At 38.0% G+C, this 12,914-nt stretch overlaps 1 protein-coding gene across 1 annotated transcript in view; it reads right to left on the bottom strand.

Moving 5' to 3' along the window:
• Nucleotides 1–4,108: 4,108 nt before the first annotated feature.
• Nucleotides 4,109–12,914, bottom strand: part of pde6d (phosphodiesterase 6D, cGMP-specific, rod, delta) — a 17,563-nt gene continuing 8,757 nt past the window's right edge. Inside the window, exons 2-5 of the mRNA XM_062424012.1 lie at nucleotides 11,183–11,271; nucleotides 8,401–8,526; nucleotides 6,502–6,607; nucleotides 4,109–5,672 (exon numbers count right to left, since the gene is read on the bottom strand). Of these exons, the coding sequence (XP_062279996.1) occupies nucleotides 5,591–5,672; nucleotides 6,502–6,607; nucleotides 8,401–8,526; nucleotides 11,183–11,271 (403 nt within the window). The 3' untranslated portion in view covers nucleotides 4,109–5,590. The remainder of the gene's footprint in view (nucleotides 5,673–6,501; nucleotides 6,608–8,400; nucleotides 8,527–11,182; nucleotides 11,272–12,914) is intronic.

The raw sequence follows: 12,914 nt of genomic DNA, 5'->3' as shown, positions 1-12,914 counted from the left end.
CATGTATTTGCATACACAGGCTGAAACGAAAAGTCATTTCTCACCCACTCCTTCCAGTGCATTAGAGAAAAAGGGGGTGTTAAAAACATTCAAACATGTAATAAAATAAAATAAATAAAATATAAAACAAAAGAAAAATAATAAAAGAAAACAAACATTCGTTCAATCATTCAGACTGACATTTAGCAGCATTTTGGGTTGAGTAAAAAGTGCCTTAATAAAGTGGCTGCAAAAACTTGTAGTCGGTGATGTTCTGGAATCCTTGTCATAAACGACGTGGGTCTTTGTCGTTCATGAAGTGGCTGTTCAGTTTGTGTGCATACAGCCTCTTTGCCTCCCTGATCCCCCGGGACAGGTTCTTCCTTGCCAGACTGTATGCTGCAATATCCCCTGATTTAAATGCAGCATTTCGCCCTCAGCAGTGCACAGACTTCACCGGTTAGCCATGGTTTCTGGTTGGCATGGCTCCTGAAGGTTTTGACCACTGTCACATCATCTATGCATTAATTGATGTAGCCCATGACAGACTATGTGTATTCCTGTAGGTTAGTGACACTGTCATGTGTTGCTGCCTCTCTAAAGATGATTGCGAACTGATAACCCTGAGAAATTCTTTGGGAAATGGCAATCCTTTATCACGTACCTCAACTCACTAAAGGTGTTACGGCCAGACAAGACTTCTTCCCCTTCTTCCCCCTTTTTCATTCTTTGTTTAGATTTTCCAGCTGTGGTGAGGGGTGGATGAAGGGAAGATGTTGGGCTGAGGGAGAATTGGAAAAAGAGGGGGACTTTACATTTACAATTACATTTTTCCTCTATCGTACCAATTCTTTATGATATAGAAAATAATATTCTCATAATACAGAGAATGTCTTAAACAAGATTATGTAAAGACCACAAAAATGTCTGTTAAACCTGCACTCTTGAATACAAAAAGGAGGCAAACAAAAAAATGGTTGACAAAGTAAAGAAATGGCTGTATGATGATGAAGGTTAATGGTTGAATACTGATTTAAGGTGAAGTTGATGGAGTTAGTGCATTAAATGTTTCAATCAAACATTTCAAGGAATTCTTATAAATTCATCTGAATTTTGAGCATCCTTTTAAATTATAAAAAAGTATTCAGGTAAGTTTGGGAACAATTCACTGGATGGCAGACTTGAAAACCCTAAAGATGGCTGTCAAAACATGAATTCATATCAAGGTCTACACAGAGCCACATCTCTATTACAAGAAGCACTTTGGTAATGGCCTGTCAGAGAGACAGAGGTTGTCAGTTCTCTGCAATCTATTCCTTCTATGTGAAAGGGCATTGCACTGTGATGAAGCAGACCAGTAACAGCTCTCATTATTATGAACTACCATACAATCCTCAGAAATGATGGCAGGTGTACAGCTTGTGATCCACACACCTCACTGTAAAGTTTTTATGGAAACTAGTTTTTACTGAAGATTTTATTCCATTTGTCAGCTTGTTTTGAGGATAATCCAGAAAAACAGGGATAATGTTTTAAGGAAGGAGATATTCATGTTGATTAAATAAATAAATAAATAAATAAATAAATAAATAAATAAATAAATAAATATATAAATAAATAAATATAATGCTGTGAGAACCATTAAACAATGATATGTACCTTCTTTCTACTGGAGATGGAGGCCGACTTCCAAGAAATACAGTTAAGTCCATAAATATTTGGACAGTGAGACAGTTTTTCTTAATGTTGGCTCTGTACACCACCACAATGGATTTGAAATGAAACAATGAAGATGCGATTGAAGTGGAGGGTTTCAGCTTTAATTCAAGGGGTTGGACAAAAATATAGTTTAAAAATGTTAGGAATTGCAAGAATTTTTATACACAGTTGACTTATTTCAGGGGTTCAAAAGTAAATGGACAAACCACACAATCATTTTTTTAAAATTCATTTTTAAAATCTTGTTGAGAATCCTTTGCAGGCAGAGACTGCCTGAGGTCTGGAAGCCATGAACATCATCAAATGCTGGGTTTCCTTCTTTGTGATGCTCCTTTACTGCAGCTGTCTTCAGTTATTGTTTGTTTGTGGGTCTCTGCCTTAAGTTTAGTCTTCAGCAAGTGAAATGAATGCTGGGTCGGGTTGAGATCAGGTGATTGACTCGTCCATTGCAGAATATTACACTTCTTTGTTTTAAGAAACTCCTGTCACAGTGTGTTTTGAGGTCCAATGACCTTAGCTGAATTTGGCTCACTCTGAGCAGACAGTATATCCCTATACACCTCAGAATTCATCTGCTTCTGTCCTCTGTCACATCATCAATAAACACTAGTGGCCTATTGCCATTAGAAGCCATGCATGCCCAACAATCACATTGCCTCCACCATGCTTTACAGATGATGTGGTATGCTTTGGATCATGAGATGTTCCAAGCCTTGTCCACACTTTTTTCTTCCCATCATTCTGGTACAGGTTGATCAGAGTTACATCTGTCCAAAGAAAGCTGTTCCTGAACTGTGCTGCTTTTAGATGTGTTTTTTTTGTTTGTCAAAGTCTAATCTATCCTTTCTATTCTTGAGGTTTATGAATGCCCTGTTTCACCTGTATTGAGAGTTCTTTTGATTGCATGTTATAGTTTCACAGGAACAGCTTCCAAATGCAAAGACCACACCTGCAATCAACTCCAGACATTTTACACCACACCTGTCCATGAAACAGCTATAAAATCAGTTGTCCAATTATTTACGGTCCACTCAAAAAGAGGGTGGTACATATTAAATAGCTGTAATTCCTAAATCCTTTCTCTAATTTGGATGTGAATACCCTCAAACTAAAGCTGAGAGTCTGCACTTTAAACCCATATTCATTATATAGCTGTAAATGGAATGTTTTGGTGAACAGGTAAAATAACAAAACTTGTGTCAGTGTCCTAATATATATGGACCTAAGTGTAGGTCAAATCTGGACAAAATACCCAAAACTTCCTACATGATTAGAAACCATGGAACAGAGGAGATTAAATATACTTCAAACATCATTGCTGTGCCAAAACTGTCCTTCCTGTCTCGTGGAGATCACCTAAACGCCACTAGAGACCACTGCATCTTAGACTGACACTAAATTTGCTGTGCATGTGATAATGTTTAAAGCCATCAATTGTGATATAGCTATGGAGCTCTGTGTATTACAAGACAACCCTTTTGTATGTTAGATATTTTCAGAGTGTGTCATATAATATCACTGCATGGTGTTATAACCATACAGGAGGAAGCTGGCCATTAACTAGGCCTGAAACTGATCTGAAGGCCACAGAGCCAGTTAGGGAAGGTTAGACAGGGTGACACAGGGTCATATACATCCTCTGTTCTCCACTGGCTACAAAGTGTATACAACAAGACACAGTGACTTAATGTTAATATTTTCCCATAAATTTAGTGTATTGTATGTTATTACTCGGAGTATTCATGCTGTCAGTGTTGTTGTTGTTGTTGTTATGCTTTGTGTGTGTGTGTGTTTTGATGTTTTAATTAACTGGATGGGCCAGCCAATTTTCCACTTTTGTGAAAAAAGTTGTATTCTATTCTTTCTATGCAGAACAGTTTCTTTACGAGTGTTCTTTTACATCACTGATCACTGATGCATTCATAGGCTTGTTGAGATAGGTGTCATTTTCACTACTTTCTTTAGTGTTGTGTTGTCATATCTACAGGAATGTAACCAATCTTACAAACTTGTGTTTTGATCATAACATTTTGATGTGCAATGTTAGCACTCCAGCTGTCAGATCATTGTAGATAAGTAGAGAGCACCCTGTTTCTTTCTGTAGTGCAACAGAGGTACAAAGCTGTAGAAAATGTAACAACTCTGCTCAATATAGTGCTGTAGTATTACTACTATATAAACTGTAAGTGTTCCTATTCTTTTTCTGACTTACTTCCTTACCAATTGATAAAATAGCAATAACTGTAAAAAAACAAAAAACAAAACACCTGTGTTTTCAAAATGCCAGGGTTTCAGAATCTCACATTTTCCTAGATGATAATGTATTTTTGTCCATATGTTAAAGGGTTTGAGGGGTCAAACATGATCTCAACCATCACAATAAAGACCCTGCACACACATCACGTTATTACAACATTGGATGATTTTAATCCACAAGTCCTGTAATATTAAAACACAAGTCTATTTTATACAGCTCAGTTAGCAGCTAAGAAAAAACAAACAATGACATGACTGTGATGAATTGGATGGGAAGCCAAAGTTAAAAGTCTAGCCAGGATGTACAGAGCAGAGAAAAGCAGAATTTAACACCTTAAGCAGCTGTTAAGCTCTGGATAAAATTGCAGAACAGGTGAATTACTGAGAATACATGATGCATGTCTTGGTCAGCACCCGATTATGATTTAATTGAAAATGGAATATTTTAATTAATTACACCTCTGAAGGTAAATTACAAGCACATAAATGAATGTAATAAAACTCTCTCCTATTTGCTGATGAACGTCCCTCAAATACCAAATGTGTCATCATGACAGCAATGTGCAAGTTTTCATTCCAAACACTACAGACAAGAAGCAATCCAGTTAAACCAGCAGCTTTGGTGGTGGACTGGAATAAAAACAGGCGCTTGGTCATCCATCTTACTACACTAAAAATCACTGTTCGACACTAGTTCATGTAGTCAGAAAACAGAACATGTTTGGTTGCTAGAAACTGTGTCCCACTGCAGAAGTTGCCTGCTTAGGTGTGTCCTTTAGAGGATTACAGTTACATCAGCAGCTCCAGAACTAGGCCTCACAGAGACCACTATTAACAGTGCACTCATGCAATCCTTGTCAACTTGTACGAGTGGGAATATCAGAATACAGTTGCTGGCTGAAAAAATTTAAATGCTCAGATATATCCACATGACTTAGGAATTTATAATAAAAGGCTGAATATCTTAGGTCTTTAGAACCTGACAGTGTTATTTACCACTGATGATGTACTCTGTCAGGAAATGTGGACTGCCAGGAGATGGTTCTGGAATGGGACACAACTAGAGGAAATATTGTTTTATTATGACATCTTGAGCATAGTTCTGAAGACACACTGAGCTGCATCTTCCCTTGACAATGACGTGCAGCTCATGTTTCCATGTTCAGGCAAAAAGGAGAACATCAGATCACAGATGGTTACAACACTGGTGTTCTGTTCCTGAGTAAAAGCAACCTTGGAGTGAGAAAGGGCAGACTTTTTTAAAAAAGCACAAATTGTGTCATTTACAGAGTGGCTTCCTGGCTGACTTAAGATCAGTGGTAATGTATTTACAGTGAAACAGTCTGTGGGGGAAAATGCAGAGAGTTGATCTTGGAACAGAGGAAACAACAGAGTTCTCTCTCATCATCCTCCCTCTCCTCCCAAGGTCTAAAAGTTTTCAGGTCAACACAAAACAAGAAAACAACCAAATAAAAGGCTTACTTCACTGACTGTGGGGTCACAGCTGGGTCTCACCCAAATGTGCTGATCCCAAGTCAGCAATGAGCTGTTTACTGCTGCAAAATGTAGCTAAACTTGGTAATTTATAGACCTTGGCAGGACATCAGCATCGGAAGGTGTAGCCAGGGGCCAGAGGTCAAACGTAGAAGAGTCGTACCCTTGAGGTGCTGACATGGAGGTCATCATCATAGAACTTGGTCTCTATGATCACATTACCACTGAAATATAAAGAGACATATTCATTTGATCAAATTCCACTACTTCTGCTGCCACAGAAAAACACATGTACACTGTATAACACTGCCACCGATGCATGAAAAGTAAATTACAACCTGGCTCTTATTCCTGCAGTTTTAGCCAGCATTCCTGTCAGTTATGATGACAGTGTGCTAACCAAGTTAATACCAGACAGCTTGGAATTATCCAGATTATCCAAACCCTTTTATTTGAAGATCAAATCTCTTTCATTTTGTGAAAGGTCCTTTAAAATCCCTCATTGTACAGGAAACTGCACAAAACTACAGTAAGCACTAAAGCAAACTGAAGCAGGAAGTGGGTCTGTAAACTATGATGGATATTTACAACAGATGATTTGGGTCATAATTTTACTGTTCACCTTTGTTTTCCTTCCCAAATAAATTAGGCTCATCTGGAGATTTGTTTCTAACTTGGCTGTTTGTCTGACCTTGAGGTGATGTCACTGTGTTCCCACATCTCAGCTTCTAACTTGGTGAATACAATGTAATGATTACAGATACAAATGATGGACAAAATATGTAAATAAGTTGTAATATACAAGAATTATCCTTATATTTTTTCCCTGATTGTTTGTATGACTGCACAAATTCACCTAATCATCCCAATATTTCACAAACATTGATCAAATCATGATAATGTGCAGATACGTACAAATTGGTGAATACGTTGACATTACCTTTATTTCTAACATGTACACATATCCACTGATTTTGTATCACTGTATGTTAGATATACTGCACGTGTCAGCAGTATGGAAACATAACACATAGGAAAGACAAAGAAACTCACGTTAAAACGTTGGCTGGCATCATCTGGGATTCTGGGGCTGCTTCTATCAGAGACTGCCATGTGTTGGTGGAGTTGGGGATAACAAAACCAAACTCAAAGAACCATTCTAGACAGAGAGACGCAGACAGACAAAGAGCTCAGTGTGTTAGTGCACCAAAATGGTTAAATACTGATCCACAGACTTTCTCTCTCTGGTAGAAATCAGCAACATAAACATGTTGTGTTGGTATGGATTGTGTGTACTGTGTTGTCCTCAGTGGCTCCCTGTAACATCACCCCTGTATAGCAGGACCACAAGGACAGCACTACAAACACAAAATAACAAAAAACTGATTTGTCTGTTTAAATGAGGGGATATGTTGCTCATGTTCCTCTCTAACCCTCCTATAATAACTGCTGTAACATGGGCCAGAGGGTTAAAGATCAAAGTGTAGTGAATTACAAGCAATCAGTTGTCTTTCTTGAATCCTGTCCTGTCTGTCTCAAAAATTACACTAAAATGGACTTTTCATTAGTGTAGCTGCAGGCAGCTGCAGAGAAGGAGTGATCTTACATGCAAGTCATGCAGACAGATGTGATAGGCAACTGATGAAATACTTTTTTCTTTTCTTTTTTGGATAATGATTTATACACGATTACATACAACACTGTCACTGTGTTTCTTTTTCCTAATGACAGTCAAACTTCATGAACTAAAATAAATGTTAGTGTTGTGTTCTGACTGCCTTGTATTTCACATGTGTTCTTTGACAGTGAAGGCTGAATTCAAAAATGAATTATGGCTGCCGATAGTACCATGAAATGTGCATCATTTGCAATCGTTTCAAGGTACAATTCACAAAAGGTTTTGCAATGATGATATAACAGAGAAAACACCCATTAAGTTTTGCAACTGTGTGCAGAGCGGTTTCCAGTGTGTCATCCTTTCCTCAAACTGGGGTCCGCTGCTTATATGGCACGCGCTCTTAACCACTCGACCACCAGCTCTCTACAATCATTAACAAACTTTTATGTGTTTTGCTTTTTTAACATCTCTAGTATTTCCCATCTATAACATAACCTACTATAATTTCTCCTAAGTAGCAGCAGCAGAACAGTGAAACAGGTGGTCAGTTTCATTCAGTAGTCAGTAAAGTACTAGTCTTCCAGCTTTCATTTTCCTGCTGTTATTGTAGACTGTGTATTGTAATATTGAATGTTGTTGTGCTAGAAAGCAAGGGTCTGCTGCTGTTGCCACAGGTACTGAGAAGATGAAGTATAATCCATTCAAGTCCAGTTGATTAATCCATTAGTTTTAGAATGTATCAGAGGCTGAAATATCATGAGACAGCATGCATGTTGCCACAGCTCCTATGTCCCAGGAACCTTAGATCCATTCAATTACAAAAAAAACACAATATAAACTGCAGATAATAAGAGTCAAAAGAGTCTGCCACTTGTTTTAATATGACTTATTGGATACATGTCAGACATGCTGATGAGGCCTCTGGATGTACCACTTCCTTGACATTGGTCTTTTAGATGCTTTAAAAGCAGGTCTAAGATCTACGAAGAGGAAGCTTTTAGAGTCTATGAAACTTACTGTCGGCTTTATTAAAGATGTCCTGTGAGTTGTTCAGGTAAACAAACAACAGTTATGTCTACATTCAGTGCTACTCACCAAAACGTATTGTGTGAATCTAGCAAACATATTGAATATATTGATGCATTTCTTGCTGCATTACTGTCACCTGTAGTGAAATCATTTGGAACTATTGGCAAGCATCACCAGCTTGCACATGAGCAAATAAAATGGAGACCCACACATTTAAGCATAACTCACAGTGCTACTGGTGGTCAAAAACTCCACAGCGTATCTTTAACTGACCTTAATGTATTTGTTGCTTTAAGTAGTATTACCTTCTAGACACTGTCCTTTGAAGAAAACTTTCTGCTCCAGCCTGAACTTCTCCAGTTTCTCTGAGGAGGAAAAGTTCAGTTCTCTGGACACTGCTTTACACTTCAGGATCTTCTTTGGGACGCGAGCTGGAGAGACATGGAGAAACTATAAGTAACTTTTCGAACAAAGTTAGTTTTGAAAGTGTATACTAGAGATTCAGTGGCAGAATTATTGAGTCAAGCCTTGCTGCGGGTTCAGTCGCAAAATGTGACTAATAGCAACCAGAGTTTTCAAAAGGAAACCATTTTCTTCACTGTACATTATTTATGGTAGACATATCTAACATAAGACACTTTTCTGAGACGCTCTGACTGTTAAAAATCCAAACAAATTCAGCATTATTGGTTTTATAAAGAACAGAAGCCACCAGACATACAACAATACATCATAGCAATTCATGTAACTGTATTTTTTAATTACATAATACCCATAACCATTGTTTTGTTTTGTTTTTTCCCCCTCAGATGGCATGTTAAATAACTTCTTATAGCCAACTGGAGCCCACTGCATTATATAGCACATGACTCTTTGTTCTGTTATAATCATCAAAAAAAATGATTAAAAAAATAATAATAATTCATTGTTAACAATATTTAAAATAATGTCCACAATTTTCAATAATGATACAAAAAATTGGTGTTCACATTTTATGCACAGTACATAAAGTGTCATCTCAACCACTAATTTGGAAATAAAATATATGTGCATGGACTCAAAATGTCCATTACATTGTAAAACTGTGTAGGACCACCTCTGAATATCATCAGCTTTGCTCACCATATAGTCCTCTGTAAATCCTTTGTATTGTCCTTTGCTTTTGCTACTTGCTCTAGTGTGTATGAGAGATGTGCCGGTATATTGTATTTACTATACATCTTGGTGAAAGGGTCATAGCAGGATCAGAGAACCAGGCTCCTTGTATGTATGGCTCTAGCTGCTATGGCAAGACTTTGTTTACCAAACATTAGCTAGTCGACCTACTGTAGAGCAGCTAACTTATAGGTCCTGAGTCAGTGAGAGAGAGAGAGCAGCATTTCATCATACTGATAAGACAGCACACATTACCTCCTTACAGGTCTGCTTCAGCTCTGCTGTGCTGTTTGTGAGTATTGATGTGGAGATGGTGTTCAGACAGATGGTGCAGATGTTACTATATTTTAGCACTAATATTAGTATTTCAGATAAGTTTGATGATAATTGTGATAATACTGTTTACCATGATAAATATATATAATATCATTATAATCATTGTAGCATAAAAAGTTGATGCCGCCACATCTCTTGTAAGGGCAAAATGTAATTTATCTCTAAATTGTTACTTGCACATTTTTACATTTACTTTACCTTTTTTTATAATTGTAATTTGCACAACATTTCATGGTAAATAGACTGTACTTTTATAGAGCTTTTCTAGTCGTTATGACCACTCAAAGCACTTTTACACTACATGTCACATTCACCTATTCACACACATTAACTGATGACAGGAGCTACCACACAGGGTGTTAACCTGTTCCCCTCATCAGAGGGAAACTAATCATTCATACACCGTTGGCACAGCAACAGGAGTAATTTGGGGTTAAGTGTCTTGCCCAAGGACACATCGACATATGAACTGGAGGAGCAGGGAATCAAACCACCAATCTTTCTGTGGCTAAGGGGCAGCTCACATACACAAACACAAACATATACTGTTTGTGTATGTGACAAATGAACCTTTGGATCCTTGGCATAACTACAGCAAGAATAGTGGTTGAAGAGGGTGCTGCTAAGCCAGCTATAACATACATGCATCTTGCAAAGCTCCACTGAACATTCTGTAAAAACCCTGACTCAACACAGCATTTGTCAAAAAAATTGGAACACTGTGAGAAATGTTCACCATTAATTCAAGGCTAAATTGAGATACTGTCTGCTTAACAAAAGACTTGGTCAGTACACAGAAAAAACAGTTGGTCACTGTTGGAAAACAAGCAACTGCTGGGAACCACTAACCTATTAGCAGCAGTGGAGAGATGGAGCATAGCCTGTCCTCCTGCACATATGATATTATCTCACTGCAGCGCGAGGTCAAGCTGTTTACAATGTGTTTCTACAAAACAAATACCAAGACCTCAAGGTGAGGTCAAGGAAGAACATCAGGGAGGCTGGATAGCTGCACTACAAGCTTTTGTTGTCTATGCCCCAAAGCCTTGCTGCATACAAATTTAACTTTCAAGTATTACCCGTTGCACAGACATATGCCAGTATTACCGTCTGTCTCCTTTCCTATTCAATCTCACAATTAAACCCTTGAAAAGAAGAATACTGTATCCTGCAGTTTGGTTAATAATGCTATCACATCTCCAAAGGACTGCAGTTGAAAATCACATTTACAGAAATGTTTAATTAATGTGTGTCATCCTTATAAATACATAAATGAAACCACTTGATAATAACTGTATGATAACCTTCATCTTTGTTGCAACTTCTAAACAACTGCTATAAATTGGTCTCATTTCATCCCTGCCTGACAGCTTGTACAGTTGCCCTCTGCAATTAATTGTAAAGCTGTGTCTTGCAGAGTCCCTGCAGATCTCAGCAACGTACTGTAGCTGATCAGCAAATGTTATCTGAACTGATGAAAAAAAGAACAAAAGCTGCAAAGAATGACCATAGTAGTAAAATAAATAAATAAATTACCTTACTCTGCTAGAATACATCCTATGTGCATCTAATTTTACATTTAGTATATGAATGTACCTTCATGTTCTACTCCTGGTACAGAGAGGTCTTCAGTTCCCTGCCACAGCACTTTGCCCGTTTCTGCATCTCGAAGGTTCATCCAGTTTCTGGGATGAAAAGGTTAAGTGACGACAAAAGGAACTAAATGGAAATAGCTATGAAATATTCTAAACACTACCACGAATAAGAGACCTACGGTAAATGACTTTCAACACAGGTGTTGTAATATCTACCACCTGCAGTAACAATCACTTGACAATTTAACAATAATACAAGAAATTTCATTATATCCAAACTGAAAAAAATACTTGTATTTTTCCTATAAAATGGTTTAGTATATATGTATGAACAACCATCACAAAAACAGTATAGTGTACATTTCCAAGCTATGGCTGTGAAGGTTTGTAATAGAGACAGCAGTTATAGGTAAGACCAGGCTGTGGACAAATATTAATCAGCTCACAGTTGTTCAGATGGAAGAGGGAAGCAGGGTAAGAAGCTATGTTCAGGTTAACAGGGACAGGATGGAGATCAGGGTCGGCAATCATACTCACAAGGCATTATTGCCACACTTCCATATTGAAATGGGGGAAGGTCGATCAGTTCATTGATCCTCATCAGCTGTTATTAATTAGCAATTTAAGTTAGTTTATGCATGAAGCAAGGTTAACCTTTGCTTTCATTTATCCAGTATCAAAGGTACAGTAAGTATCTGCCCTAAGCACCAGGTCTGAATTTGATTCATGGAGCACTACATGGCCTGGGCTAAAACACAAAGTCAGAGTCAACAACACATTCCTGTCAACACACTTTCCCATTCATATGTATGTATATACTCTGTCTCTGTGTGTGTGTGTGTGTGTGTGTGTGTGTGTGTGTGTGTGTGTGTGTGTGTGTGTGTGTGTGTGTGTGTGTGTGTGTGTGTGTGTGTGTGTGTGTGTGTGTGTGTGTTTTTCTGCCATGGAGGAAAAAAGCGTCCAAAGTGTTTTTCAACATCTCTACAGCAGAGAAGGAATATCTTAATCTGCCAAACACCACTTTCACAGATGATATGGAGCTCAAAGAGACAAACAGGCAGTCTTATAAATGCTACTACTTTATGGTGTTTACCACAATGGTTTGAACAGCTAATTGGTTAATTCGTGCAGTTTTCGTACATTTTTCAAACTGAATGAAGGGTGAATAAAAACGACCATTACTAGCTTATATGAGACCCCAGCAGTGTGTAAGAGAGATGGGAAGCTGAAAAAGGCTTTGAGGAGATGATGCTGGCTGCTAGCTGTCCCACCAGTCTGTCAGTTTGTCAGCTGTTTCTGACCTCAACAATAAACACAATACAACCGTCAATCACAGACGTTATAAGTACCTAGTCAGTGATTCCATTGTACTTCTCAAGCTGTGTGTTTACAGTCACTCTACAAAACAACACATGTTGGACCACATATACTAAACTTCTGTGGAGACACACTAATGCACCAGCATGTATAAAATAACTGCTACTGATCGATACTCTTATACAAACTTAACTGTGGAAACCAGAGATTTCATGGTATATGTCATGTAAGAAGTGACTCTTTTCAAATACACCAAGGAGAGATGGGTGCTGTGACTAGAAAGTATACTGTGAGGGTCAAGTCTGTATTTCCTGTTTTGGTGCTACATCCAGCCCGCTCCTGTGGTTTCACACGTCAGAGTTCACCTTTGTTCAACTTTGACCAGTCAGATGTCTTCATTCAGCCAATAGAAACAC

The sequence above is a fragment of the Scomber scombrus genome, chromosome 8 (assembly GCF_963691925.1).
Source record: "Scomber scombrus chromosome 8, fScoSco1.1, whole genome shotgun sequence".
NCBI lineage: Eukaryota > Metazoa > Chordata > Actinopteri > Scombriformes > Scombridae > Scomber > Scomber scombrus.
This window is presented reverse-complemented; position numbering and strand designations above follow the sequence as displayed.